Source organism: Nanorana parkeri, unplaced genomic scaffold (genome assembly GCF_000935625.1).
Source record: "Nanorana parkeri isolate BGI_ZX_2015 unplaced genomic scaffold, ASM93562v1 scaffold142, whole genome shotgun sequence".
NCBI lineage: Eukaryota > Metazoa > Chordata > Amphibia > Anura > Dicroglossidae > Nanorana > Nanorana parkeri.
The window spans coordinates 68,868-93,124 of NW_017306410.1; the positions used below are offsets into that span (position 1 = coordinate 68,868).

General features: G+C 42.0%; 1 protein-coding gene across 2 annotated transcripts in view; it reads right to left on the bottom strand.

The window, feature by feature from the left end:
* METTL16 (methyltransferase like 16) overlaps window positions 1–23,906 on the bottom strand; it is a 53,428-nt gene extending 29,522 nt beyond the window's left edge. Inside the window, exons 1-4 of one of the 2 annotated variants that reach the window (XM_018554105.1) lie at window positions 23,834–23,906; window positions 20,287–20,421; window positions 19,108–19,307; window positions 721–861 (exon numbers count right to left, since the gene is read on the bottom strand). In XM_018554105.1, coding sequence (XP_018409607.1) covers window positions 721–861; window positions 19,108–19,307; window positions 20,287–20,414 — 469 coding nt within the window. In that variant the 5' untranslated portion in view covers window positions 20,415–20,421; window positions 23,834–23,906. The remainder of the gene's footprint in view (window positions 1–720; window positions 862–19,107; window positions 19,308–20,286; window positions 20,422–23,833) is intronic. The other variant, XM_018554107.1, reaches the window with a different exon arrangement.
* Window positions 23,907–24,257: the final 351 nt, after the last annotated feature.

Sequence of the window (24,257 nt, forward strand, 5' to 3'; positions counted from 1 at the left end):
AGATCATGTGACCTCTTCCCAGGTGAGTACACTCGGGTCTAGAAGCCAACCACTAGGCTCGAGGCCTGTCACATGACAAAGGGAGTGATGTCACCACTCCTGATGGCGTTCAACACCAACACTGAAGATTTTAGTTCTGGGAAGCAATATAGGAAAGAGCAAAAGGGGAGCACTAGCAATCGATGTGCTGAGGAGACCTTTGCAAAGACACCGCCATTATTTTGCCAATATATTTTTTTCCTTTAGAAACCTTGGTGTCTTAAATTACTGCATGACATATAATACCCTTCTATTTATATATTATTTTTGTTTGTGCATTCTGTAACACATTGTTAATGTTCCTTTTTTTCCTTTCTTCTTCTTGGGAGCATTAATATACAGTATTTCTGTATTTTAATTTCTGTCACTACACATGAATACTGCATTATTTTTCAGATGCATATTTAATCCTTGTTTCTTCTTTGTTCTCACACCTTTTTGTGCAACCTTTACAAAACAATAAAAATTGAAATGGCAAAATAACCAGAAAGCGCAAACCGTAAATGTGTTGTGGTGCTGCTGCTCGTTAACGTGTTGTGCAATTAAAGAGGAATATATTAAATGTAATAAAATAAAAATGTAATACTCACAGATTAGACTGTATTTTACAGTACAGCAACACCCTCAATGTAAAGGGAGAGCACAGACCTCATAGACATTAACAACGTAAATAATAAATACCTTTAATAAGATCAGCCAAGTTATTCTGCTCCACGTTTTTCTTTGCATAATTGAAGCAGATGTCATCCACTTCAGTTGCAAGGAAATACCATCCGTTTAGCGTGGCCCCCAGCAATGGATAGATGCAGGATGCTCCAGTACCTGTAAAGAACAGAAAGCCTATGAAACAAAGCCAGTATAAACATAAAGGTAAACCACTGAGATAGAGATAGATAGGAGAGTGGCGTCACAAGGGGGGTGCGGCCCGCACTCGGGTGCCACCATTGGAGGGGTGACACCAAAATGACTGACAGTCATTTTGGTGTCACCCCCTTTGAAATGTCGGGCACTCGGTCACGGACAGAGAGCCCGACAGTGTCAGAAGAGAGGAGATGACCCGGCGGCATACCTAATCCCGCCGGGTGAACGTCCCCTCCTCTCTCAAAAAGACCATCTTCGCGCGGAAATGTCACGCCGAGGTGTCACCCCAGTCTCCGCCCCGGGTGTCACCTAGTCTCGGGACGCCCCTGGATAGATAGATCTTTTTTTACATGGGATCAGCCTCCAGTCATTTTTTTTCTTTTGACTGGTAAGGATTTTACTGCTGGGGAGATTTCTATCCCTGAACTGGTGACCACACAGGTAATCTCCCCAACAGGTACACAAACCATTAATGACAAATGGCGAGATCACATCACTCCCTTTGTTTACTATTAGAGAGATTTCCCTCACTTTCCGTCCCAGTAACCACACAGGAAGTGTGTACTTCTCTTATATGAAATATAAAATAATGATATTATACACATAATAAATATTTGTAAGTTGCATTAAAATGACTTTCAGCTAAATGTTATGACAACATAACATGTGTATTTACTGAACATACTCTCTTTAAAATAAATATCTATTTACAAAGGAAAACAAATATTTTGTATGGCATGTCTCCTGGTAAAAGGTTGTAGTCACTGCAATGAAAGGTCACTAAAAGGGCACAAATTTGTCACACTGACCTGTAACATTTGAAAACAAATTACAGCCTAGCATACATTATTTTCAGTGAAGAGCTAAGGATACAGAATGTCCCCTATATGTTGGGTCATTATAATAAAGACAAAATGTACCGGTTTAATGTAATGCCGAGTCCCAAGTCTACTATCTTCTTCCCTGCAGAAGAGAAGGATGCTTCTTTGGGGGACCACATTGAATTACCAGAACATATTGGAGGTCCGTCTATGGAAAATAGAGGACAAAGACGCTGTGGCTTCAGTAAAGGCTTATATCTCCAAAAAAGCCAAGACAAGGTCATCTCCTGAATCCACCGCAGCCATCATTACAGCTTGTGCTATTTCTGATGATTACATCTTTTTGGATCCCTGTATCACTACATATAAAAAAGAGGATATTGAACTACTCCACAGTGATCTAGCAAGGAAAATCTTTTCCATCTACATGGTATCCCATGATCTGGATTCAAAATTCCATGGAATCTACATCGGAGTTCAGTTAAGGCATTGATTTACAGCGATCAGCTCAAAATACAATTACATCTCCTGTACTACCTACATTCTACAAAACAGTTCCAGTCGGAGTAGCAGTAACATCTTTATTTCTCCCCAAACCGGATCCAAAAACGAGGATAAATCTCATTCTGAGTTAACATCCATCTTCTATTACACGTTGATGATGACTGTTCGTTTTTTCTCCTTTTTTTTTTTTTTCGTTTTCCTCCAATATACATTTTTTAATACAGAGCTCTTTTTTGGTATATATACGGACACTCTCTCCAAAGTTAATTTACTGGTTAATACGATTATATCATATTTTCTATAGAATTTAGGCCTTTCCAGGCCAATGCCATACTGCCTGTTCTTTACAGTATTGTTTAGTATCTTTAAACAGAATGCAGCCATATACATATGTCGGTCTATGTCTTGTTGTTACCTTTTGGTATATGTGCTATACATTTTAAAATTCCTATAATAAATATATATTTTTATAAATCATTTTGCGTACACTTTGAAAGGATGGTGGGATCCCCTTTTGGGGAAATTCGTGTTTTTTGCTAATATATTAAAATAGGGAACCCGCCTGTACTACACTATACAAGGTATGTACCTTACAAAACTCTCCTATCCCCATCCTTCTTTTTCCTACCTTAAATAATACAAACATGTACCTCAATTAATTTTTAAGATTTAACTCCTGAGTGTAGTGTCACTTTAAATTCTTGCCAATATATATGTTCTCTCACCTTACTCTAATGATATCCTAAAAGCTGCTGGCTACATTTCTGTTGGCTAAATACTACAGACTTATCCAACAATAACGTTATTTGGCCAAACATAGACAAATGTCCCGTCAATCCTGCAACAAACCCAAATCAGTTCACATCACTAGGAATTGTATTTAAAAGCATATGACCCAATGAATAAACTACAACTATACAAAAAGTAATACTAGGTACTTCTAGCAATTTTCACTATGTCTGTACTTGCTATTCAAAAGCTACACTCCAATCAAATTAAGAATATTATATGTAATGATTTCTTAATAAAAAAATAATTACATTAATTGTTTTCATATTTTCCTGAAGTTGAGCTGCAAATAAATTTCATTATAACTTTTTCCACAGGAAAAATTAGTTTTGCCTTCCATAATAGGTATTAGATCTCAGAATATAAAATGATGTTCCCACAATTAGTAAGAAAAAAAATCAATGAATAACAAGGATAGTAAAATCATAAACATATGTATGGGAATCAAAGCCAGCTATGGAAATGTCCTTGGAAAACCGAGAGGAGATCTAATTAGCTTATACAGCTTTCTATTATTAAGTTACCCATCTGCCTGCTAGACGGTAAAGGTATTGCCCCTTTCACATTGTCTATACTATGCAGTGAAATTATAAACCTTTTTTTGAGCAAAGCAATAAAAAAAGGATAGCCCACTAAATTAAAGCATAACTTTTATAGAACCTAAAAAGTTTACCAATCAAACCGAATAAAATAAATGGCACGTCCTACGCTTTCTTAAAGTGACCCTATCACCATCATGTTTAAAAGAAATTTTGCTGTGCAGGGGATTAGAGGAGGCTAAAACAAAGGCAGAGTACTACTTAAAAGTGCATTTAAGGGTTTTTAACAAAGAACATAACTGGATTAAATGGGGGTCTTTAATATCACCCCACATGTATACACCGAGACCCATAAACAGATTGTTCTTCTACATTCCCCTTGAGATCAAAAGGATCTTGAAATGTTGCAGTCCAGATATAAAATGGTTTATTGAATTCAAACCTAGCTGTCAGCCTCGCTCTGCATATACTTGCATACTGTGTACGGTATCTACCAGTGGCCTAAGATGTAGTCAATATGTGGCAAGTCAGTAGGGATGCACTGATACCGGTTTTTCGGTATTGAGTACGAGTACCGATACTTATATTTCTGTACTCGTCGATACCGAGTACCGATGCCGGTACTTCCGGTAGCATAGAGCCGTCTTCCTGGGCAATGAGGAAGCCGGGAAGGCTTCTCGATTGCCCGGGAAGCCGAATCTATTCTGTTTGGCTGGCTAGATGCTGATTGGCCGGGAAGCCGGCTTCCCAGCCAATCGACATCGAGGCCGGCCAAACAGATCTGACAATATGGCGACACGACTCCCACACTGCAGGCACCTAATTCCCCTCACATAGATCCTTAGCATTCTTTAACGTACCAGTCCCTCAGCCAGCTGGGCAGACAGCACTCTCCCGAATCTCCTGTGTGTACAGCACCCACGTGATCGGCACTCAGCCTGCTACTGTGCATGAGCAGACTGCCCAGTGCTTTCATTCAGAAATCCTGTGCATGCGCAGTAGCAGGCTGAGCGCCGATCACGTGAGCGCTGTGCACACAGGAGACGGCAGATCTGGCTGAGGGGCTGGTACGTTAAAGAATGCTAAGGATCTATGTGAGGGAAATGAGGTGCCTGCAGGGTGGGGGTCGTGTCGCTATATTATCAGATTTGTTTGCCCGGCTCGACACTGATTGGCTGGGAAGCCGGCTTCCCAGCCAATCAGCATCGAGCTGGCCAAACAGCATGGAGCCAGCTTTCCGGCTCCATCTTTCCTCGCGGCACTGCCGGTCAGAGGAAATCTCCCTCTGACCAGAAGCTCTAGCATCGGGAAAGGTATCGGAGCATTGAGGCAAATACAAGTACTTGCCCAAATACTCGATATCGGCACTGATACTAGTATCGGTATCGGTGCATCCCTATTAGGCAGTTACTGTGGAACTATAAATCCCACAAAACCACTACAAACCCATCCAGCAAACGCTGGTAAGAGTTTAAACAATTCAGCCAAACCTGATGTAAGAGTAATTACTCCCATTTCCTACTTCTTATTCTCTTACTGAACACGAGCCATTAAGTTGGTCATAACCATTACTGCTGGCAACTAAAAAAAAAAAAGAGCACAAAAAAGAAATGTGCACAGCTTGGAATATTTAAGAAACAATTCCAAGACCATTAACAGGTCCTTATTAAAGAATCTGACTTTACCCTACATTGAATTTGTAGCAATTACCTGGGTAAAGTACTTGCTAAACATATAAGGCATTTGCATAAAACAATATGAATCATGTTCAGTCCAGCAGATAGCATGCAAGGGGATAATGCACACTACTGTTTGCAATGACATTCACTTAATACTCTCCTAATTGCAGAAAGGAAATCAAACTGTCTGCCATGCATAAAAAAATTAAATTGATTGGCCAATAATTCAAAGTATTTCAGGGTATAATTACACACAAGTGTCTGAAAGAAAGACTAGATCAAGCAGCCCATACTATTGCCCAGTAGTAAAAATTTCTATAGATTAATCTGGTTAAACACTTCCCTTGGATAAAATGCCTGTGGTGGAGGATATCCTGCTTGACTAGTCATCCGCTACACCACTAATCAGATTGACTACATTAAAGCGTAATCACTGTGGCTGGCACACATCTTACAACTCCATGTCATGCCAAGAGCTATGGTTCATCAACCAATACGCAATCTTCTAACTACAGATAGTCTAAAAAGTGCTAATGTGAGAAAAAAACTGATGGAAAATACAAAAAATAACTGTCATCAACTTTAAGCTACACTTTGGGAGCTAAAAGGGTCAAATGATTGTGTGTGCCTAGGGGTAGAGGAATGCAGTGTGATAGTTACCTTTGCTCCGATGCTCTTTTCTTCTACCTCGTGATCTGGGTTGTGAACGGCTGCTTCATAACGCAAAGCTAATGGTCCTGATGACATTGTCGTGCGATTGCCGGCTAGGAGCGCCCTAAAGAAGACTTTGGGGAGCAGCTGAAGGAGGGAAGCATTGGAATTTAACTAGTGTCGGGCAAACTTTCCACCACCCACCTTCCTTTCATAGTTGGTATCCTTGTTCGTATTTTTGTTTATCCTTGTAATGGCAGCTTGGTGTTTAGGGTCTTTGAAGCCGGTCATATTGGTCAAAGTGTAAAACAGGTGGGACTGGTCTCCAGTATGGCTTTTCTTCTTTAGTGCAATCAAGTTGCAGTGACCTGCAGTGGGCTGTTTCTGCAGTTGATACCCAAAATGCCCCGAGGCGGTGTGATGTGGCTGGGGGCCCCTCATATAGAATTTTTCCCACAAATACAATTATGAGTGCATTGAAAGTGTCTTCGAAGACTTTAGACCTAACTTGTTTTGGCTGCAAGCGTTATTTAGGATGTTAATAATGTGTTTTTCGTAGTTTGTAATAAAAGTTATACCTTAAGTAATTGTTGGTCTGGTTTTATTGAGGACAGATACAATGTGGGCTTAAAGGCACACTGTCACTTTGCCCAATGCAGGTGCTGGACAACATCACTGCTCCCCTTCCTCACATGCCAGCGTTCAGTCCTAGTGATTGGCCGCTCATGCCCCAGGATTGTTACATGAGGAAGGCCACAAGTTCCCTTAAATTTAAAGTCCTGCCCTATCACAGAATTGTATCAACTTCCCCTATGAGAATAGGGGAAGTGGTGAAGATCAGTAAGTACACCTTGCTAGGGGGGATGGACTATAAGTAGACATTATCGCTTGCCTTAATGGGCAAAGTGACAGTGTCTCTAAACGGAGTTTGGGTTTACATTTTCTGGTGGACAGCGCTGTCTGTTGTACAGTAGCCATGGCCTATTTGGTGTGTATAAAAATATATATTAAACTGGCCTCTCTTTCAAAGTAGTAAAAGTAAAGCAAGTAAAAGTATGCGTTGTAATAATGTATTCATGGATTTTTAAACATTTTTGGATAGCATGGGGAAAGATTAGGACCTCTGTCAGAAAAAATAAAATGGTCTTTCTTCCCCTGGGAAGATTTTCACTCACTTTCTTGACTAATGAACACACAGGAAGTAAAGGGAATTAGCCTGAAACACAATAAGAAAAAAAAAAAAAATTATATATAACTCATCCACACTCAACTAAAACAAGTGCTGTAATTGTTCTTTATATCCCTGTGGGAAAGGTCAGATCTTATCTCCGGAACCATGCAGGTCCCCAGGGAATATAACAGCCAGCAAAAAAAATTTAAAAAAATACGGCAGAGGGTTTTATCCTGTCCACACAAAAGAAAAATCTTTTGGCAATACGGTAGTTGGGACTTATTTGATATAGAAAACGATATCCTGCTTATCATCCTGACTGCGGATTATTTTACTCAACTATTAATGAACAGTTGCATCCTTACTCTGTGGAGCTTCATGAAATTAGCAGAGCCGTATCTAGATAGAATAGTCATGTGGTTAGAGGGGAAGGGGCGGGAGAGCATCTGTCTGGTCACAGAACCCCATCATATCTCATCACATGCTGATATTCCGTTTAATTTCTATCATGGAAGGAATGACTGTGGGAAGCAGCAGGCAGGGAGCCAAATGGAATAGACCCCAAAGAAAAGGAAGAAATCTATGCCAAATGCATTATGAGGAGATCTCAGCCATGAAGCAAGAATAGCTCATGAGGAGAGAGATCCATCAGCTATGTTCCTAGGAGGCTTGATTGCAAATCAGTAAAATAGACACTAATCCCACTTTTGCTTTAAAGAAATTCTCATCTCATTAAAATACCGATATAACACATAATAGCTGTACAAGCCATTTTGTATTTTTATGTAAAAGAAACAGTCCACATAAAAACGAATATTTGGTTGATGCTAGTTAGAGTAAACCAGCATAACTTAAAGGCATTTGACTGGTAAAATAGCCCAATTTCAGATTATGTCAATTGTCCTCCTCCCCCCATTTTTGGGGGATTTTTAATTTAAAATTTGCAACACAACTTTCACATAATTAACCTAACAATCCTGCCATGAAGGCACGTGTTCTGGCACGTCCTCCTATAGGGCAACAATGCTTTGTCGGGATCCGTTTCAGCTGAGGCGTCACAGTCTATACCATATACTGCGGCGTCTCAGTATACCGCAAGCGTGATGGGAGGACGCTAGTTTGATGGGATGGGAGATGGGAGGACGCTAGTTTGTGTCCTCCCGTTACCTTAGGAGAACTATGGGGGAAAGCCCTGACCCCAAAGTTCTCCTTTAAGCTAAAATGTATACACATAAGTCCGACCAGCATCTTATCCATTATGAAATGATCAGCTCTTTGGTTATAGCGGCCTAAAAGGAAATATATACTTCTATGTCTTTTTTTTTTTGTAGATGTATGTAAAAGCTAAAACTTTTTTTTTAATTTATAGATTTATGAAAAGGTTAAAAATAGGGTATGCACCGATACCGTTACAAGCATCGGTATCGGCGGCGATACCGAGTATTTGCATGAGTACTCGTACTCGTGCAAATACTCCAATACAAAAATTGAGTACCTGTGCCGCGTCCGCCATCTTCAGGGACCCGAATCCGCCGCACACAGGACCTCTATCGCGTCTTCAATGAAGCAAGATGGCCACGACCTCCTGTCATCTGCTCCATTCTGACCTCTTCTCCCGCTGATTGGCCGATTGGATGATTGACAGGCTTCCTCACCAGTCAGGAGTGATATCGGTACTCGTACTTGGCCTTAAAAAAGTGGTATCGGTGCATCCCTAGTTAAAATTCTTCTCAAATTAATTTTTTTCTGCCAGTGTCCCACTGAAAATATTTCTGTTCACTTCCTGTCCTGGAGATGCAACAGGAAATCTCTCCTAAATGAAAGGAATTCCCATCTTAGAGAGATGTCAAAGGAACAGGAGTCCCAAATGGAATTTTTCCCCCACTTATTGCTTTGGCAACTCTAAAAATTCTGGATTTTCCATCCCTTTCTGTCCGAGAGCCCATTCACACCAGGGCGGTTGCGGATCAGCACGGTTACCACGCTGATCTCGCAAGGGAGGTTTTGGGAGTTTTAAATTGCGTTCCAGCGCTGAAACTCAATAAAAAACACCCAAGACCGGGCTGATCAGCGTGGTTCCATTGAAACCTGTATGGAAACCGCACTGATCAGCGCGGCAAAAATAGTGAAGGGAGCAGTTCAGACGGGGGGCGGTTTGGATCGCGCGGACCAGCGCGGTCGCATTACTGGTCCCCATAGCAATGTATGGGATCGTTCATGATGGCGGATCTGTGCGTCCGAACCGCCCCCTAAAAAAAAAAAATTATTGATTTTACAAACACTTTAATTTAAATCTCACACACACACACACACACACACACACACACACACACACACTATATAAAACATCAGTTAAAAAATAATAAATTAAAGACAAAACAAAGCCCAATCCATTACAGTTTCCCTTTAAGAAAAACTTCCTACATTTCTCTCTGCGTGACCTTATTACAACAAAATGCTGGAAATAAAATAGTCTTGGGCTCCGAGAAGAAAATCAATAATATTCGAATTGTTAATTGCTCAGTGAGATACTGTTCAATAGACAAGCTTTCAGCAATATGTGGTGATGCAGCATTTCTGACACAACAAATGGGAAGAGACAGGGAACCTTGCACACCACAGACACACAACCTGGATAGTCTTCACACATGGCTGCTTGTGCTAGAGGGAATCACGGATGTTCCCATTGCCTGATTCCAGGGGCACTGAACTGTGATCTTCCAGGTCTGGAAGCCAAATGCAATATGTAACTGAACATTAGAGCAGACTGCTAAGATTATGGAAATTAGCCTTGCGCTCTGGATATTCACATTTCTAATGCTTGAAAATAATGCTTAAATCAGCACAAATTAGATTATGATAGACAAGAGAGCCAGTAAGCATTACAAACACTGGAAACTTTTAAGTATAAAAGAACATCTTGCCCTTCAAAGGCAGGCTGGCACTTAGTGGCCAGTGGTGACTTTTGGGGGGGGTTACTGCATTATGTTCAAAATAAAAGACACGCCACTTCGGTTACTTCTATTTTTTGAAATCGGATAGCAGCTGGCAAACGTCAACACTCTCCCTTTATAATATCGTCCAGTCCAACGCCACCAAGAGATGTCATTGCATGTTTACTACACCTGACTTTGGCCTATAGTATTTGTGCCGCCCCAATGGGGCGTAGAATATGACATAGCCTCAGTTATATTCATGTTGATATAGTTAAGAAACTATATGGTTATTTCCCTATGCCATTTTCTCATAGCATCTATGTTTTATTCGGTGCTGCCATCTAGTGGCCTTTCTTGGTACCAAACATGTTCTGTGTTCCCTTTGTGATGTATTTCCTCTTTATGTATGCTTCACCTTTCTTCTTGTTGGCCAGTATTTCCTGTGTCATGGCCACAGCTAACAGCCACATGCAATCAGGACACATGTACGCTGCATAGTACCGTAGTAAAGGCATCATCTTTTGACCGCATATTACTGTAACCATTCATCGCTGTTATCCTGTTGTCTTCGCGTTCAGAATAAAGCAACCTTTGTGGATGAACACGGTATTGGTGAGTTCAGCTATCTGACAATGAATGTCCTCAGTGATTGAATCTACTTATACAGGCCAGGCATAGAGGTCTCAACAAGGGATAAATCGCTATCACAACAATCGGAGTCAGAATAGTATTGATTGACATGTCAATCAAACGTATTCTCATATTTTATAAATACAGGTTTCACCTTATTTTTTTCCATCTCACTCCTGTGGATCTCCTCCAGCCTCATTCAGCCACTTCCTGTCTACATGTACTCACTCTAGCATTGGCTGCATGTTATTGCTCTGGACCATCTTCCTGGTGGTAAGAACAGTTGTCCATACCTGGGCAATGTGTGTTGGGGAAGTCGCTTGTAGCCTCCATCAAGAAGCCCCTGAACAAGGACCCTTACGGCTGGATCACCAGGTACCATTTTATTGAAAGCTGCTGACAATTCCAACAAAACAAAAATAAACTGAACCCCCAGCGTCTCCAGATGCTATGCTCACCCATATCTGGTACTACTCCCCACCTGAGGCTTACAAGAGAATGCTGCAGGGAGTCAGAGTCACGCTTTCAAGATCCAGTTACCGCTGCAAGAAGAAGATGGTAAAGACAACCTGTGATGTCACTGGACCAAACCAAACATAGTGGGGGAAAAGCCAAGTATAAATTTGCTTTATTAGAAAGGGTCAGAGCGTGCAAGGGCGAGAAGATCCCGAGTCCAGAATTGGAATTATAAAGATTAAAAACAACTTTGAAATTACATTAACACGTTGAAGCTTATATAAGAGATAAAGACTGGGTTGAGCTCTACAATAAACCGACCCCGTCACTAACCATAGCAAATAAACTTAGAAGCACCCTGCAAGGGGACATTTCACTCTCTACAAGAGCTACAGGTGCTGCTGCTAAATGACACTACTGGGTGTTTCCAAGTCTGTGGTTCCTCTCACTGAACACTACAGGACACAGTAGTAATGAAAGGGGGTCGGCGGGAGAAACTAGAGCCCAGTGGGACGGACGGACACACAAACTGTTGGATAGCAGTTTAACTTGTAGTTTTAAAAGAAATAAGATATTTTCCTTGCCACCCACACTATTGAATGGATGGGGGTAATCGACTGATTCTCTCTTGTTTAGACAGCCAGCAAGCTTAAAAGGAGAAGAAGTAAAGCAAAAGCTTTTTTACGATGTCAACCAAAGTTAGCAGTTAGAGTGCTTATGCCTGCTATCAGCTGACAGCACAAAGCTGCGCCACAGTGGCGGAGGATCCTGACAATATTGTTGGCATCCACCCCAGCTGCCTAACTGACAGCCAGAGCCAGCTGTGTCCTCCCAGAGAGGGAGGGGGGAATCCCTGCGGATTGTCAGTCACTGCTCTCCAAAAGGCAAAGAGGCCGAGATCTGAGCGGTAACATGATTGGTCAGCTCTTGGTCTTAGAGCCAGCGACTGACAGCTGCAGAGCCCTACTGCAGCGGGGAGAGTATATTGTGTTCTCCCTGCACTTCATCTTTAAGGACATACAGGCCCTTGATGCAAACACAAATCCAGTGCCCTTTAGCATTTTCCCTGTGGCCGTCACTCTTTGAGAGAGAAAAGGTCCATCAGCGAGAGCAATAGATACAAAAAAAAAAAAAAAACTGCGGCAATAATATGGAAAAACCTGCAATGATAATATTTTTTGCGCAATACAGCAATAATTAAAACAACCTCTTTGCTGATTAGTTGTCTGCATTAAACCACACAGCTCAGTATATAAATATTGTACACCCAGTGCCAGTGCACATATGTGTACAAGGCCTGATATGTGCCTATAAACATATATTACACTGTAGCACAAGATTGTGGAACATGTTTGTGGGGCCAGTGAAAATACTGTTGATAAAAATGTCATAAGAGATTCCCTAAAAGCCCTTTTACAGAAAGGACCAATAAATGAAAGCTAAAATATTTCCTTTGACCTTCAGCTTTTAGACAAATCCACACATTTGCAAGTGAACATTATTGGGTTCAAGTAACACACTGGAGCAGCCACATCATCAATTAGAAGACTTGGAACAACTGTCAACTCTACAAAGCAGCAGAGATCTGCAGGTTCCTCTCTTGCAGCAGATGGTGAGCAAAAAGAAGGGGTAGCAGCTCAGCATGGAGGAGCCCAGCAGGAAGTGACATGTGAGCGAGACGGTCACCGCTATGTAAAGAGGGCAAACATCTAAGTTGTGAGGGCATCAGGCAAACCATTATAATAACCTAGAATAAATGAGCAAAAGGCACAGACAAAAGACGGCAGCTAGTATGAGATTTATTTTAAGAATGGGGTAATAATACACATCTGTCAATATCTAATGTTATCTGATGTTTAGCTGATATTTGATTTTCTCTCATTTAAAATCAAAATAAAATATACAAATACACACACATAAGAAAATATCTTCTGGATTTTTGCATAAATGCTTCTAAAATATGAAATGATCCAAGTAAAAAAAACGTTTTTTGTCCATCTACTACCCTGTCCGCCTTTAACAAATCCTTGAAAACTCATCTCTTCTGGGGAGCCTCTCCTGCCCCCACCTAAAAACTGTGATTTTACTTTCTCCATCAGCTCATCCCTCACAAATAATCCCTTTTGTATCACCTGCCCCTCCCTTTAGATTGTAAATTCTCACGAGCAGGGTCCTCCTAAACATCCTGTACTGAACTGTACTGTCAGTGTACAGTCTCCATTTATTTTGTAAAGCGTTGACTCAATCTCTTTTTCTATTTTAAAAGGGAAATATCAGGAGTCTGTTTAGACCCCTGATATTTCCCCAGAGCCCCCGACAGTAAAGTAAAAATACATAAATTATAAAACAATCTTTCTAAAAAGGTTAGAAAAAAAAAAAAGTTTGTTTCATTCAACAAACTAGATATTACTAGACTTCTTTAATAATAGAAAAAAATATCCGAGCCTCTAAGATGATGACATATTAAAAAGTGGGAAATTAATATTAGGTACCGCAACCAGTAAATGGTAAATGGTGTGTTTCATTCAATCAATCTGTTCAGGGCTTGACTTGCCGTACTGCATTACAAAGAAAAAAATCATATTTTTGGATTCAGTTCTCTTCACAACAGATTGCAGCTGCAAGACAGTCCAATTATGAGAAGTTTTCTAAACATTTTAACTTCCCTCGGTCCGCAATCAAGCAGACAACTTGCAAACTGAAGAAATTCAGTCTTGTTGCTACTTTCATACTGCATATTGCAATACTGCGTATTGCAAGGCCTGACGAAGGGGGAGGATCTGAAACCCCATAACGTGCTGTCTTTCTTTCTACATGCTATTTCATAAAACATCATTTAGAACTATTTGACCTTAAAGTGGACCCTTACACTAAAAAGAGGGGGTAAACCCTTACACTAAAGTTCACATTAGTATGCAGCTCTGCATGCTAATATGAAATCATCTTACATTCATTAAACATTTTTTGCTTTTTTTTACAATTACTGTTTTTCCACTTCCTGGTCCTCTTAGGCATTAATGATGTAGCCCATGCCTAAGAGATGAATCTTGGGGAGGTTTTATCACAGTCCATTGCTGAGAAATCTCATCTGTAAACGGCAAGATCTCACAATATGTGGGTGGCGGTGGGAGTGACAAGCAGGCTGCCGCTATACAAGTGATCTGGGAGGCTGTGCAGCTGCCCAGATCACTTGTACAAAACGAACGCTTGCTCCCCTGCTCTACATTTAGCCCTGCTTGTCTGAAACAGGGCGAAATGTAGAAAAAGAAACATAAGGTATGCAAAGAATAAAAGGCCAGCAATTATATAGAAGTATCCGTTTGTAGATTGTCATTACTAAACATTTCTACAGGTGCCTGGGAACTGGATCACACTTGAATATACAAGAACGAGGAGTAGAGTCAGGACTTGCCAAAGTACGAAGATGATTCCACATGAGTAGAGGACACGTTTTCCCCCCAGAGTCTAAAACCCCTCACGGGGGGTTGGGCTTAGCCTGTGTGTTGACCCCCAGGTTCACTCTGCCGAGGCAAATGGGCCACAAGTTAGGAAGGCACTAGGAAACGGTCAGGGTTGGCTGTGGACACAGATGGTCAAGAAACAAGCATGAGGTCAGGTAGGCAGTGAACAAGGATAACCGGGATACTAGCCCGAGGTCAGGGCAGGCAGCAGACTCAGATAACCAAAAAGAAAAAAACTAGGAGAGAGAGAGAGATCAGGGCAGGCAGCAGACATGGATCACCAAAAACAAATCCATAGGTTGTTACACAAGAATTAATGGAAGGTTGCAGACTGGCTAGCAGAAAGGCTCTCGAGGGGTTCAGTAGACAGCTAATAATACTGTTGCTTAGACAGCAAGCTGAAAGCTGCCCAAGTTTAAATGAACTAGAAGAGCCCACTTTGACACATCAGAAGAAGAAACCATTCAGATAGGCAGCAGGGACAGGGGGTGGACGCCACACAGATGGACTGCGGCCAACAAGGAAAATAGAGCTATTCTGACTAGCCACAGCTTGTCAGAAGAAGGATGCCACTGGGTAAAGCCTGTGCCAGCAGCCAGGCGCCCAGAAAGCTAAGATGGCACTGTAACGTAAATGTTAATTAGAGCTGATAGTCTCTCTTTTTCTCCCCCCCACCCACCACCACATATGTGGTCTCCGTGCCCGCCGGCCTAGACTGAGGGAACATATGATGGAATTTTCTTATGAGATGTGGTGTAAAGATATTCGATACAGGATCCTAGGCCCAAATTCTTTCCAATCAACAAAGGTACTGGAGTACACCACTGAAAGATCAAGTGTCCAGTATATGATTCTCTTCATATTCCTGGCTGTTTTTGGAGAGAGGAGAAGGGGTCAGAAAAAGCCAAGAAAACCTGATGAGTAAATCCTGGATTGATCTTGGAGATGACCATATAAAAGGGACAATAAACCTAGGAGCAAACTTCAGAGATGACACTCTGAGTCTATTTTTCTTAGTTGAGAGCCAAGCTCTGTCCCCTGATTGGAGAGTATGTGGTTTGCAGCTGTGACGGTCAGTAAAGTCTTTACATTTGCAAAACTGCTTGGATAGAGGTTTGTACTTCAGACGAGATGGAATTAAAAGACTTTTGAACAACATCTGAAGCAGGAATGTTTGGAGAGCAAGGAACAGGAAGAGGAAGTTGAGGATGAAGATCCTGGACAGGGCCGTGTCCAAGACTATGCTAAGATACCCAAAGCGAAAAGTATAATCCAGTGTCAACTTCTGGAGATTTAGGATCCATCCTAAACGCTACAGAGTTTGCAGTCCGACAGACACTGGCTGACAAGGCCGGCTCCAACTGATGCCTGAGCAGGAGGTAAACCAGGTCATCTCAGGAACATCCTGAGAGCAAAGCATTGCCAGGACAGAGGCCAAAACCTTGGTCAAGACCTGTGGTGCTGAAGAGAGTAGCAACAAACTGGGAATGATGCATGACCATGGCCAAACGCAGGTAGCGTGCAGGAAAGATGTGCAAAATAGACATCCTTGATGTCCATAGAGGCTATAAAATCTCCCAGGTGAAGGGAACTCGGCTCCTGAGTCCTAAGAGGGATGATATGAACTTTTCTTGAAAATAGAAGTAGAGGACTTCCCCACTGCAGGTTTAGCCTTCTTTTCTGAGGCAAAAGGATTCTCTTGCCCCTGTGACTTCCTTGATGTAAGTATCTAAAGGTACACCAGATTGGTGGTCCCCTGTAAAGGGAATGCAATTCAGAAGCTTCTTGCATGGAAGCTCCACAGACCAGCACTGTAGTAAAAAAATACATCACATGAAGTGAGACCGTGAACACCTGGCAGAGAGTATCCGCAAGCCCATAGACATAATAGCACAGGAGATAACTCCAAGGTGCTGGAGCGCAGAAGGGTCTGTGAGAATGGAGCCAAGATCTCTGGCAGACTACCACTGTGTGAACGTTAGGTTGTATAGCAGTGTCTGAAAGGGCGAATAAGGCCTTGAAGAGGGCTTCTAACCTCTTGTCCATGGGATCCTTGAAAACAGGAATATCCTCAACAGGAACCATTAGGGTTTTGTTAAGGTAGAAAATGGCTGAGTCCACAACAGGGACAGTCCACTTCTTAAGGAAACCTTCCTCAATAGGATATTGCTGAGCAATACACTTGGGGAAGAGTAAACAACTTGCCAGGTTGAGGTCAATCGCCATATACAAACACTGGCTGTAGAAACAAGTGTACAAAGAAAAAAACATTGCTAGTCGGGGCATTTTTAAGGATCCCAGACTAGTGACCTTTGGTAAGGTTGACACTGGTGGCTTTAACTGTAGGCAAGTGGGAACCACATCTACGTGATTGTAATAGTATCTTTGGATGCAGCCCCCCCTTAATCTCATCCACTTCAGGAAGGTCAGAGGGAGACGTCTACCCTCCAGGTAGAGGACTCTGAAAGCAGATAGACCATGGCCCTGGACCTGTAATGCACCCTGCGTCTAACTGAACACAATGGACTACATGCCTAGGTGAGTTCCCCATGCAGGATCCAGTGCATGGAGCAATATTACAGGCCAGCCCCGCATCTTCTTTCTGATAGGGTCCAGTTATTGCCACCCCAAGGCTCAGTCGAGGAGTAAACTGATCCAGATAGCTGCCATAGTGTTTGGGTGCCATTAGGAAACTTGAAAGAGTCTTGAAGAAAAATGTTTAGAAAAAAACCAAAAAGGATATGCTTCTCTCAGAGCAAAGAGAAGATGCCTGTTCACCTGAGGACACTAGTAAAAAACTGAAGAAATGCTGGGAGTGGGAGGGGCTATACAGTGTAGAATCACCTGAAGGTAGCTTCAGAACTCATTGGTCTCAAATCCCCATCCAGTGATGTATGATTAAGAAATGTGATTTCCTGCTTGAGTAATTGGTTAATTTGTTTTCCCTGAGGTCTACAACTTAGATACACGTCACATTTAAAGTGTATTTCCACTTTTGCAGCCAAATAGGGATAACACCAATTTTATATTTATTACATGTTCCCATTAACAACGTTAATACTAAAAATATATTTAAAAAAATGCTTCTTGTAGTACAAACTGCTTTTACTTGGGTTAGGGTTTCTTGGCTTCTTAAGGGTTGAAATTTCTATTTGCTTCTCCTTCTTTGTAACGTTAGGGGGTGTTGTGAGGGGTCTGTGTTAATGCTGTCTGTACTGTGCTAGCTCATTTTATTTTGAAATTGTAACATAGACTTGAATACTGCCTGTCCTAAGAAGGGGTTAACAGATTAAAAGCCTAGCTTCTGCATTGTATGTTAATAAGAGAAACACAAGCAACGCATTTCAGTCCCAAGTCTTTCTAGGAGCACAGGTCACTGTGAAAGTACTCAGTAAAATCTGGATTCAGCCATTTTGCCTGCTGCAACAAAACATCTAAAAAGGTAGGAAATAGGGATGCACAGATACTTTTCGAGTACCAGTGCAGATACTTGGCATTTTCATGAGAACTACCAGGGTTGCAGCTGGGACCTGGCTCTGGCGTTCCACCACTGTCCTGAAATCATTAGTCTGTATTGTTTTAGAAAAACTGTCACATGACAATAAACAAAAATGTATCAGTACTCGTACTTGTAAGTACTCGGCAAGTACCAGTACTCGTACTCGCAAAACTGGTATCTGTGCATCACTTTATTTATATTTATAAAACCAAAATCATACATTAAAACAAGGATCTACAAATCCCGAGAGCTACGTGTGCTCCTTACAGATGACAGCGGCCTCCTAATTTTTGAATGTTTCTCTAGTCTAGTCTTGGAGCTCAAAAGTATCGGTACATGTACTCGTACCGAGTACTGTACTTGGTATCTGTGCAACCCTAGTAGGAAATAAAATAAAAATGATTTTTGTGATGCTGTGTGAAAGGCAACACAAACATATAGAGGGAAATTCTCAAATTCGACTGCATAAGTAGAATACACTTTAAGGTATTCCGTGCAATAGGAGTTTCATTTTTGGTAAGGTAACCCCAATTGCTTGACTGCTACTACTAAAGGGACACAAACTACAGCCTCTCTCTCTTAGAACACTGACATTTGCTAAGGTGATAATAACTAAGGCTGACCCTCCTATTCAGGGATCCATATGGTAAGGACATGTTTATTTAAAACACAAAAAGATATAAATCTGTAACAAAGGAAGCTAGGCCATCTGCATCATAGCAATAGAGGACGACAGGCAGCTCCAATAAAGTGCATTAGTGCTGCATGTATATTAATGCTAGCATTCATGTTTACATGGGCAGAACATAAAATTGTGTATATATATGTATATATATATATATATATATATATATACACACACAATTTTAATGCCGTACTGATAAAAATGCAGCATTTTTATGACTGTGTGTATCAGTACTGTACTGTCAATACACACATTTCTGCACCTCATATTACACAACTATATACAGAAAATATGAGGTGTATCAAACCAGATATACACAAATTTGTGACCTCTATCTTTGCTAACACATATTGCTTATTTCAATGTAAATATGACAATAAGATTACCTATGTCAATCCCACGTCGCACTGTAGATTTGTCAGAGCTATGGTAATTGATGATATCTTCCACCCAGTGAATATAGTTCAGCCGCAGGGGCACAGTAGGAATAAGCCTTTCCAGGGGTATGTCAATGGTTAGCCCAAAGTCTTCCTTTAGGAGAGTACAAGTCAAGGCTCGGACAGCTCCAGGTTCTTTGAAGTTCACGCTGAATAAATAGATAGAGCGTTGAAAGTAGTAAACTCTAGCTAAATGGCATTTACTTTTTTTAAACACTGTGTATCATAAACAATTACCATTTTTTAATAAGAAAGTTACCTTCACTTTTTCATTCTTTGTATCATATAAGTATCACTGATCTCCTGCAGCCTCTTTCTACATGTGTGACCCAGTGATAGTTGCATGACACTTCTCAGGGCAGGTCTCCTAATGGTTTTAACAGTGGATTATGCCTGTATAATGTGTGCTGAAATGGGCACCTGCTTTATATATTCCTTGTGGAAGCCCATGTGACATTGTGACAATCCAGGAGACAGGGACAGAGTGTTATCACCCTATAACAGGAGGTGCCTAAAAAAAGAGCCTTCGTGACAGGATGCCCAGGTATTATGTTTACAACTGCCAATTTAAAAAATATTGAAAGCACTTTTGAAATGATATAAGCATTAAAGCTTCTATGAGATTTTAGTGTTTGGGTTTACATATATTTTAAGGTATTCACTGAGCAGATGCTGTTATGACAGGCATGGCATGCCTTGGAAATTAACCAAGAAATTAAAAGTTTGAAAGTGGTTTAAGAAGGCTGTACAACGTGTAGATTTGTAAACGTGGCAAGAGTTGAGAGAGGGGTTCGCATTAAAGTGACCCTAAACTCCGGAGTTACATTTTATAAATGCATTCAAGTACCTTAACTATTAACAGAAATGTATCTTATTTGTGTATCACTCAGCTGTAGATCCGCAAATCATCTCTGAATTGGTGCTGACACTGTCCTTCCTTCAGGAGGGGGGCTACTTTTGTTCCCCATGGTCCCTGTGTGTGCTGTAAAGTAGCCACCACTCCAAGCTCATAATAATAGCAGGTAGTAAATAGCATTAATAGTTCAGATACTTGAATGCATTTTTAAGATTTAATTCCTGAGTTAAGTGTCACTTTGAATTAAACTCAAAGCATAGAAGAGAACGTACCTCACTCTTCCAGACAGGCTCACGCTGACATGCTGCTTAAACTCCGGATACTTGGAAGCCAAGTAGGCAAAGTCTGGAGGCCGGTCCTTATAGCGGTTTCTTGGATGCATAGACTTATTAAGGGCCATTTCTTATCTGTAAGGACAAGAAAATAGGTTAGAGGCAGTTCTTACCTTTGTGCTTGAGAAACTTGTGCTTGATCTGCCTATTTGTTTTGGATCAGTGACTCAAAAAGTATTGAAGCCATAAGGACAGCAAAATAGCCATGAAACTAGCATTTCAGAAGCTTGTCATGCAATGATCAGGTGCATCCTTACAATTTGCGCTGCCAGAGCCCGGGTGGTAGGAGGTGCATGGTACCTCTGTCCGGCATTCGGCCCAGTTCACCAATGTCACTGGTTGCCAGGAGCTGAGTGGGACACCAGCCAGAGGGTCCCGCTCCGCACCTAGCAACCAATTATCTCAGTCAGCTGGGCAGGGCACCGGCTAGATCATCACAGGTTGCTATAAGGTCACATCTGCCAATCCCCCCCCCCACGTGACCCAATGAGATGCCGCCTGAGGCAACTGCCTTGGACTGCCTCATTATGGGCATGGCCCTGCCCGTTATTCCTAACTAGAAAGGTAATGCAATATACCTATCACCAGGAAAAGGAAAAAAAAATAGAAGTACCCTTGCAGTGGTGCTTCCCACAAAGCAAGTGCTAACTGCTTGTTCTTGTTTAGGAGTATTGTGCCAAGGACGTTTACTTGCCTGATCCCCACAGCTTCTCCCCTCTGTGCAGTCAGAGGCCCGCTGACATCATCACGTACATTGCAGGGCCTATAGCCTAAGGACATTAAAGGGCAGTTAACAAGCTGAAGCGTAGGGGAGAAGAGATGAGCTCCTACTGCCGGGGGAGTGGAGATCTGGTAAGTAAAAGTGCTTTTCTTGATACCAATAGACATAAACGGGCAGTTAACTGGTGTGGGGGTAGGCCCACTGCAAGGGTTATTTTTATTCCCCTGGAAATAGGCTTTCAATAAAATACTTGTAATAAATGTGCTCCAGTGTACTGGAGATGCAAATAGGAGGAAGAAATATGACAAAAAAGGAGAACTTATTAAATGCTATTATCATAAATACAACCTGCTAACCTGGGACAGAACACTGAATGCAGGGATTGTGTACAAGGTGGGTACGGATGGTCTGTTATATTACGTGTTGTCACTAAAGAAAAGAAGGTGACAGCTGATTAAACACAGCACTGCAGACTGCCCAGTCCTGCTCACACTGACACAGGCTGACATATAACCTACACCCGATACAATTCACTCGTCTGATGCTGATCTCTTCTCACTCCTTCACTGCACTCCAAACCTTGTGCTACAACTGCAACTCCCAGCTGCTTCAGTCATGTGATGTCAGCCAGCTACAGGGCGATGCAGAGGACAAAAGAGCTGTTTAATCACTATGCTGGAGTTGCATCATCATAATTTGAGGGGATGTTTACATTTGTACAACATAGCATATGTGGCTGCAGAATATTTAGCACTCATGCATGTTTTTTCATTCTCACAACATCATTCCTAGGTGACTCTGGGAAGTAGAGCAGACAAATCGAGTGCTGCAAATTGCAGACTTCTTACATTTGTCTTCAGAAATGTAGATGACTAGCAGGTGACCCTGTTGTGTTTAATGTGAAATTATCCAAAGAAAGAAGCCTTCTTCTACATTAGTTACACTCAACCATTATTGTTGGTATGACTATTGTTGATGTCCAGCTCTAACCTTTTTGGTTTTGGGTGTAGTAGGGAAGGGTTGGGAGCTCAGAGAATAGGAAGTAAGAGGAAATCTCTCCAATAGGGATACAGAAATGTTTTTTGAAGGTCTGTGAGGTTACAGTATCACCATCTGTCCTCCCCTGTGTCAGTGACTCCCAGCCCCCTCATTTCTTGTCCTGGGTCACATGGATTAAGGGCCCAATGCAGTGAGTTATTGCATGCACGTTAATGTGCATTTTTTTTAAGGCAACTGATTCCTTTTAATAGGTTAACGCACCAAACATACCATTTCTGTCAGTGCATTGCCATGGGTTACACAGCACTGCAAAGAATGTCCGCACGCAGGAGGTGTTGGGGTGGCATTCAGAAGGATTAGCACCACCCCAACACATGTACCATGCACTGCAGAGCGTCACCACAAAGCAATAATGTAACGGCCAAAAACGTGAAGGGAATCTCCCCTGTGGAGTCACAGGCAATAATTATAAAAGAACTCCGAGCATAATAAAACTTAAAAGAGAACTATGGGGTAAGTGTGTTTCCCCATAGTTCTCTTTAGGATCACAGGAGGACATATACTAACCTCTTCTCGTGACCCAAAGCTCAGTATATCGCAGGCTATTGCCCACGATATACTGTGAGCGCCGCAGCTGGGACGGATCCCGACATAACTGTCGAGATCCGCCCAGCTGTGTGAGTGACAGCGGGCTCTGCCTACCTAGAGGCAGAGCCAGCTGTACCCGCCCCTCCCCCATCCGTTCTGCCAGTCAGCGCTGGAGGATCGGAGAGGAGGGGGGGAATCCCAGCGGGGACCGGTGACTGACAGTCATCGCTCACTGCAGGGAGATGATCGGGACGTGAGCGGATCTTCTGCATGTTTCTGCTCACTTCCCGATCGATAGAGCCGACCTGTGACAGCTTCTTTGTCACAGGTCGGCTCTAACTATGAGGATGAGTGGAAATCGCTCACCTCATAGTTCTCCTTTAACCCCGCACTGCAAGGGTTAAGTGATCGTTTTGATGTAGAGTCTAAAATTACAATGATATACTCACCCAAACCACAGTCCCGCCTGGCCGCTAGACCAGTCCCTGTAGCTGCTTCTCCTCATCTATGGTGATGGAATGTCCCTCAGAGTCTTGCAGCCAGGCAGGATCAGGTGAGTACATCTTTTTTTATTTTAGACCCTACATGAAAATGAGAAAATTCACTTTTAACCCTTGCAGTGCAGGGGTAGCTCCACTGCAAGGGTTTGGTGTTCTTCTGGAATACGTATGTAGGTCAGGAATTCTGGCCTGCATACTTGTCACAGGGTAGTGGCTCAAAGTATCAAAGCCAAACATGGCATAACTTTTATTTAACTTTATTAAAATGTCAGAAAGTGTCATTCAGCTCTATACACCACACTGCATTACAATGCGTAGTGGTGCAGGGATATGCAGTGAGCTGCACTGGATAAAAATGGAGACATGCTGCCTTTTTTACAAAGTGCACACCGCCACATATTGCGTTAAACCTGCATTGATCTTTGCAGGACATGATGTGAATGAGCCCTAATAATAAGGTAAAGAAATGTAAACAAAAGCAGAAGACAACCTATGACGTACTAGTATTATAATGATATCCCATCATACAAGGGTCAGCTCTGTGTGCCATGTGTCACCTATAAACCTTCCACCATATATGTTGTCACTACAGAATACAAGGTGACAGTTGATGACTGCTCCTCACACAGACTGCACACAATGTCTCCCATACACCGAGCACCCAATACAACTCACTCACTCACACGGGGACGCTGATCTCCTCTCTCTCCTTCTCAGTACTCCAAACCTCATGTGCTACAACTTCCAGCTGCTTCAGTCACGTGACATCGGCCAGCTACGGGGCTCTGCAAGGGACAAAAGACTGAAAGAGTTGTACATTAGCAGAAGTTGCATCAGCACAGTGGCTTTAGAAGGGGATGTTTTTTACATGTGACCAAAACAACAGATCATTAACACTCTGCCCCTGGGTTTGCATTTTTATGGCACTCCTAGAAATAGGGAAAACATAATAGATTTACGTACTGTTGCAATGTGCAGCCCCTCCTGAAAATAGAGGTAATGAGGCTTGGCTGCCAACAAGTACACAGCGCCACAGCGCAGGTTTTACATGCATGGAGGTGTTCTGTTTTGCTAGTAAACTATCTTGTGCTTTCCTGTCCTGT